Source organism: Octopus sinensis, linkage group LG5 (genome assembly GCF_006345805.1).
Source record: "Octopus sinensis linkage group LG5, ASM634580v1, whole genome shotgun sequence".
NCBI lineage: Eukaryota > Metazoa > Mollusca > Cephalopoda > Octopoda > Octopodidae > Octopus > Octopus sinensis.
This window is the reverse complement of record NC_043001.1, coordinates 31,118,785-31,126,284: the sequence shown is the minus strand read 5'-3', so window position 1 is coordinate 31,126,284 and position 7,500 is coordinate 31,118,785. Positions and strand designations below refer to the sequence as shown.

The 7,500-nt window shown below is 40.1% G+C and overlaps 1 protein-coding gene across 2 annotated transcripts in view; it reads left to right on the top strand.

The window, feature by feature from the left end:
* The window catches only part of LOC115212092 (DNA damage-regulated autophagy modulator protein 1-like), a 202,225-nt gene that overhangs the window by 188,150 nt on the left and 6,575 nt on the right, over window positions 1–7,500 (top strand). For both annotated transcript variants that reach the window (XM_029780928.2, XM_029780927.2), the window contains exons 6-7: window positions 2,425–2,605; window positions 5,993–6,069. In XM_029780928.2, coding sequence (XP_029636788.1) covers window positions 2,425–2,605; window positions 5,993–6,069 — 258 coding nt within the window. The remainder of the gene's footprint in view (window positions 1–2,424; window positions 2,606–5,992; window positions 6,070–7,500) is intronic.

The window sequence follows — 7,500 nt, the reverse complement described above, 5'->3', positions numbered from 1 at the left end:
ATAATCGACTTAATCCCTTTGTCTGTCCTTGTTTGTCACCTCTATGTTTAGCCCCTTGTGGGCAGTAAAGAAATATATATATGTATGTGTGTGTGTGTGTACGTGCATGCGCGCGCGCGCGTGTGTGTATGTGTGTATCTGTGTGTGTGTGTGTGTATGTGTGTCTGGGTGTGTGTGTGTGTGTCTGTACACGCACATACATACATTACAATAGTACATTTAACGCATGGAGAAATAATTGCTCTCTTGAAAACAATGTGTGATGATGGCTAGGTGTTATTGTTGATGATAACGAGGAGGAGAAGGAGGAAGAGAAGGAGGAGGTCTTCTAACATAGACCTAAGTCCAAATATCTTATGGGAGGTTATGGAGACGACAATACTACTGCTGTTGCAAATATAATTGCACTTCAGCATAATCTAAGTCAAAATCTCTACTAACAGGCAAGTAACAACTCCCTGTAAAGCAAGGCATACAAAGGGCTCTTGACTTTTGAGGTCATCTATCTTAGTTTTTGTAATGTAAGTAGACAAAAACCAACCTGCTGCCTACCTCTGGAAACCTATTAATGGTTTTATTACTGTGTTATAATGACTACTTCTAGCTAAAATATATAGTTCATCACACTCTTTCATGAACCCTCATAAGAGGTTGTTCGGTTGTATGTATGTATGTATGTATGTATGTATGTATGTATGTATGTATGCATGTATGTATGTATGTGTGTATATATGTATGCATGTATGTATGTGCGTATGTATATATGTGTGTATGTATGTGTGTGTATGTACGTACGTATGTATGTATGTATGTATGTGTGTGTGTATATATGCTTGTATGTATGTGTGTATGTACGTGTGTATGTATGTATGTATGCATGTATGTATGTATGTACGTAAGTATGTATGTACGTATATATGTATGTATGCACGTTATTATTCAGTTTTATTTCAAGATTTCTTACCAATAGAGAAAGAACCGGTTTCTAACCTAGATCCAAGGCTCCTTCATTGGAATTTCAATGTCAACAGGGTATTTTGTTTGTTTGTTTTTTTGTATGTATGTATGGATGGATGGATGAATTGATGGATGTGTGCGTGTATGTATTTATGTGTGTGCGTGTTTGTATGCATGTATGTTTTATCTTGTACTTGTTGCAGCTATTGGACTGCAGCATACTTGTACGCAGCCCTGAAAGGTTCCAGTCGAACGAATCGACCCCAGTACTTACTTATTTTTTAAGCCTGGTATTTATTGTATCGGTGAGTTATACTGAACCGATAAGTCACATAGACATAAGCAAACCAACACCGGTTGTCAAACATGTGCGCGTTACACACAGGCGCACACATTATATATATGTATATATATATGTGTGTGTGTGTATATATATATATATATATATATATTATATATATACACACACATATATATACATATATATAATGTGTGCGCCTGTGTGTAACACGCACATGTTTGACAACCGGTGTTGGTTTGCTTATGTCTATGTGATTATCGGTTCAGTATAACTCACCGATACAATAAATACCATATATATATATATATATATATACACACATATATATACATATATATAATGTGTGCACCTGTGTGTAGCGCGCAATCATATATTGTGAGCCTACCTTTCAGCAAACCCACGGGAGGACAGTATTTCTCCGCTCTTACCTTTCTCCAAGTGAAATTTGAAGACGTCGATGAAGAAACTGTCTGCCCTTCCCGAAAAGAAGGCTGAAGAGTGATCCTCAAAATGGGCTTGACTGATAATTTGATCCGTACTATATGTCACAGCAACTGTTTGGCATAACTTCACAAGTCAATAATGTTTGGACGCTGAACAAGTGCGTGCAGAACAATTTTGTCATTCTGCAAGCATCTCGGATAGGCCTGGCTGACGAAAGTACCGAATTTATCCCTAAATGTTTGTATTCCCTGGTCGTTTTTCCAAGCTAGAGATTTCTGGAAGTTGTCCATAGTCGTCAGGAGGAAAGCGCTCTGGGATAGACTAACCTGTTGATCATTCTCGTTGCTCAGAATCTCACCGAGAGTGTCATCACCATCCTTGCTCACCAGAAACCTTCTATCGAATACCCTGCAAGAAAAGAATTTTGAGGGCTTAACAGCATTCTAGATGATTCTAGATGCGTCGCTTGACCGAGGACGTAGGGTTTCCGCGTGAAATTTTTCAAGGTGAAATAGACTGCTTTCAGTCCCTTCCTCCAAAAATGCAGGATTTAAGGTACACTTGGGCATCCAGTCTTCAATAATATATTTTCAGTAAGGAGAATAGTATCACGTCAAAATTTTGTAGTTCTAGTTTTTACTTCTAAGTTAACAAATCACTGTTTAGCAATTCTGAATATATATTTTAATGTGTGAAACATTCTTTATATTTGTATTTTGCAGGAATCTAATGTTCTCGTGGGACATGTTGTCGGTGCTGTCCTAGCATTTGCTCTTGGAACTCTGGGATATGGATGGACTCAAACGATAATATCTTATCGAACACGCCTGCCTGGATCTACACACATCCTCTGTCATTTTCGTTTGACGTTGTGTATATTTGGTACAGTTCTCTTCTTAGTCGGTATCCTTTTGTTGTAAAATATTTTGAAGACTTTTAAACGAATAAGACTTGGCGAACCAGGCAGACTAGACAGTCTAGGCAGAGCAATAGCACTAGTAGTGTTGCAACAGTTGTTGTTACTGCTGTGTAACACCCAGTCAGCTGGATCAGGCAGTTATGTAGCACTCAGTTATTTGACCGAATGGTGAAGCGTAATCCACATATCCGTCTTTGCAGTTATACGATATCTGCGTCTAACTGAAGATCCTATTTCACAATCTGGTATGCACTGATAAATTTTATGGGCTGCAATGTAACAGTGTGGACATGTTGCATTTTCTCCACAATCGTAGGAGTGGCTGTGTAGTAAGTAGCTTGCTTACCAACCACATGGTTCCAGGTTCAGTCCCACTGCGTGGCACCTTGGGCAAGTATCTTCCACTATAGCCTCGGGCCGACCAAAGCCTTGTGAGTGGGTTTGGTAGACGGAAACTGAAAGAAGCCCCTCGTATATATATATATATATATATATATATATATATATATATATATATATATATATGTGTGTGTGTGTGTGTGTGTGTGTGTGTGTGCATGTGTGTGTGTGTGTGTGTATGCTTGTGTGTCTATGTTTGTCTTCCAATATCGTTTGACAACCGATGCTGGTGTGTTTACGTCCCCATAACTTAGCGGTTCAACAAATGAGACCAATAAAATAAGTACTAGGCTTACAAAGAAGTCCTGGAGGCGATTTGCTCGACTAAAGGCAGTGCTCCGGCATGACCACAGTCAAATGACTGAAACAAGTAAAAAGAGTAAAAAAAAAAAGAGTAAAGAGTAATCAAACCTGTTTCTGTACACCCATAGATTCTGGTGGCGGTCACAGCAAAGACAATCAAAATTAACTCAGCCATAGCGCTAAAGTTGCACTTAACATTAGTGATGTGCATCCTAGCATAGTATTTGAGGCCAGTGAATCTACTGATGTGAAAGGTATTTCTATTTGAACGTGTTCCTTATACTTATCGGAAATGCTCTGAAGTGTTGCAATATGTTGTCTGGGTGTTTGGTGGTAGTTTTTTTTTAATGTAATGCTAGGAGCTGTAAGGGCTATTCTGTTGACCAAGTGTGGTTATTTTAAATATATGTGTGTTGTTCTGCTTTTTTCGATGCTTTTGTGTGAATGCTGTGGTGAAGTTTGTAATCCCTGGTATTTTGTCGTATGTGTGTGTGTGTGTGTGTGTGGCATGCTTGGGCCTCACAGAGGAAATGACGAAGACCGAGACCCCTGCTGTGACTGTGAAGACCCGACAAATGAAGTGAGTTCATGGCTCGCAGGACGGCCTGCTGTGCTAACCTTGGACCGTAGAGTGACCCGCTGTTCTTGAGGAGACCTATTGAGTCAAGTACGTCAACATCAAAATAAAAATCAAATGGAAATTGTAGTTAAGACACCCGTGCCGGTGACACGTAAAAAGCACCGTCCGAACGAGGCAGATGCCAGCGCCGCCTGACTGGCGTCCGTGACGGTGACACGTAAAAGCACCAATCGATCGTGGCCATTTGCTAGCCTCCTCTGGCCCCTGTGCCGGTGGCACGTAAAAGCACCAATCGATCGTGGCCATTTGCTAGCCTCCTCTGGCCCCTGTGACGGTGACACGTAAAAGCACCAATCGATCGTGGCCATTTGCTAGCCTCCTCTGGCCCCTGTGACGGTGACACGTAAAAGCACCAATCGATCGTGGCCATTTGCTAGCCTCCTCTGGCCCCTGTGACGGTGACACGTAAAAGCACCAATCGATCGTGGCCATTGCTAGCCTCCTCTGGCCCCTGTGACGGTGACACGTAAAAGCACCAATCGATCGTGGCCATTTGCTAGCCTCCTCTGGCCCCTGTGACGGTGACACGTAAAAGCACCAATCGATCGTGGCCATTTGCTAGCCTCCTCTGGCCCCTGTGCCGGTGGCACGTAAAAAAACACCCACTACACTCACGGAGTGGTTGGCGTTAGGAAGGACATCCAGTTGTAGAAACACTGCCAAATCAGACTAGAGCCTGGTGCAGCCTCCATGGCTTACCAGACCCCGGTTCGAACCGTCCAACACATGCTAGCATGGAAAACGGACGTTAAATGATGATGATGATGTGGTGGCTGGATGTACGTGATATTTCCTAGTGAGACTGGTAAGAAGGAAGCAGCGAATTTAATAGGTGCTACTTTGACCTATTTATGTGGGCAAGGTTTATAGGTGAAGATTTAAGTAGGGTTAAAGTAGTTGTGCAGCAGCGTCATAGGAGTGGTAGAGGGTGTGTGACGTCATCAGCATAGGAGACTGTCTGTGTGTTTCTCGACGGTGTAGGATGGTCGTATAGGTGCAGTTTGAAAAGAATGACTGAGTTACTGTACTATACCATTCTTGATATCGCAGAATTTAGTGTTGTTCTTGTACACCGCGAAGACTTCGTTGTCTGACAGGTAGTTTTGTTAGCCAGTGGTTAGTCTCTTAAGGGACGTTGAAATTTTCTTTATATGAGTGTATAGCAGGGGCGGAGTTAAAAGCTTTGCCGATGATGATGGTCGATAAAATTGAACCGTGATAGTTTCTTGCTGTTCCTGCTGCTGTTGTTGTTGTTGCTGTTAAGCAACAAGACGGGTAAGGGTGATTAGGTGATGGTCTAGGGCTTAGGGGCAGGAGACCCCAGACCTTGAAAAAAAAACTTTGGTCGTCTTGTTGTAGTCGAGAGCTCTTCGTTGACGCCCGACACCACTGGGGGGTGGCCTTCGAAGTCACTGGAAAAGGAGATCTCCAGGTCCAAATTCTTGAACGGCTGCTGCTGCTGCTGCTATTCTTGTTGTTGTTGTTGAAGTCATCGTGTATTTTCTGTGTCAGGTTTATGGTTAGTGGTATTTAATCGCCGTTGTGATTTGGCGAGTGAGATGTTGTGGGTTAATGATATAAACGATTTGCTTTCAACATAAGAATCTTTGAGCCGCTTGGTCAACGAGTGGAAAAGTTGTGAGGGTGCCCTTGTGTCTGCTCACTAATTGTTTTAGGTGCTACATAAGAACCTAAAATAGTTACATGCTATCTGGCCACAGTCGCTTGCGAGTGACGGCTGTTGCTTTTTGTAAAAAGAAAAAAAAAGGCCGACTTTTTCTTTTATTTCAGCAAGTCTGATGAAATAACGACAGGTATATATAATAGGCCTATCAAGACGACTATATTTCTTTTCAAGAACTTTTTATTGTGCCCAAGTCAAAAGAAAGTCTCGCGTACACTGGTATGCGTGTTTGTGTGAAATAGAGACAGTGTAGGTATGTGTGTGTGTGTGTGTATTTGCTTTCATTTTTCCATGTATGAAAATAGAATCCAAATCTATTTGATCTTTAACACCAAACTTTCAAAGGAATTACAGCATCTCACTTATCTTTCAAGAAGAAAAAATTCATTACTTCAGCCAAGCATTGGAAACCCACAGACGAGGTTAGTAAGAACTCACTATTCTATACTTTACTTTGAAAAGATATTTTCCTTCTTTTCTTTTTCTCACTTTCAGCTTAGCATTGAGGCGGTTTTTTCTTAATGATTTCACCAACTCAACGTGAACTCGATTTAATGAAAATTCTCGCGGCGGTAAATACCTAAGCCACTTAGGAGGTGTTCGCTTATTAATGCGAACCGCTATTCAATATGTACGTTATAACATTTAGGTGTTGAATGCGTTTGCTGATTAAGGTCAACACAATTGACCTTTGTCAACGCAGCGTTTGTATTAGTCAACTTATAGATTAACTTTCTTGTTTCGTTTGTTCTTTCTTTGTGTTTTTAAATTCATTTATATAGAGCCTTTTCCATCTTTTACTTCAGACCCTTCTTCATAATTCTCTCTCTCTCTCTCTCTCTCTCTCTCTCTCTCTCTCTCTCTCTCGTTCAATAAATAGATATGTGTGTACACATTTAAAGCAACTTAAATAATGTAAACACTAACATGACATAATGCATGTGTGGTTAAATGCTATGAAGGGTAGACCCATCTAAGACCAATATTCATCAAAGTAATAATTGGTACATAATGCGTGGTATATCATTTATATATAACGAATGGATTGTCCAAAACATTACTACACGCGTTTTAATAGCGTGGTTTATTTCCGTATACGAAGTCCATTATATAACATATTAGATACCATTACGTGAATTTGTATTATTATGTAACTATTCCATTTCATCAGGTGATATTCTGTTAAATATTTCTCTAAAATCTTTCTCTAAGTACAGTTATGTGTTTGTGTATGTGAAGCAAATCGCTTCCTAGATTCTTAGCCGTGATTCGAAAGCCAGTCTCGATTTTATTATGATTCACTTTCTATTGTTCTCGGCATTTGCACGAAGAAATTTGAGTCAACTGTCATCTTGAGATAAGTTCTATTCTTTCCTGAAGATCCTTAGGTTAAATACAGTTCAGAGCAGATGAAAAATGCTTTGTTTAGCTTGACCTAATTTAAGTAGGAAAATATTATAAATACAGAACCCATATTCAATTCTTCCTCTTTCCCAAAGCGCATCTCGCTCTTTTGCGTGGTACCTGGTAGAAGAAGCACCTTTTGCATATTATAGGGGGGACTATACAACTTTAACACTCGTAAACCCAGATAGGTAAATTCTCTTACAATTTCTCTTTCTTCCATATCCGTCTTCTAGCAGTCACCCAGAGAAACATAGTTGCTTACGAAATGGTCAAAACAATATCTATTATCTTAATACAACTCGAAGTAGTTGTATCTTATATCGTTACAGTAAAATAAAAGTCATTTCAACCATATTTTTTCTATAAGTTAATTGGTACATATAACCGTTACATATATATGTGTGTGTGTGTGTGTGTGTGTGCTCACGAATATTCTAAGCGTTGCT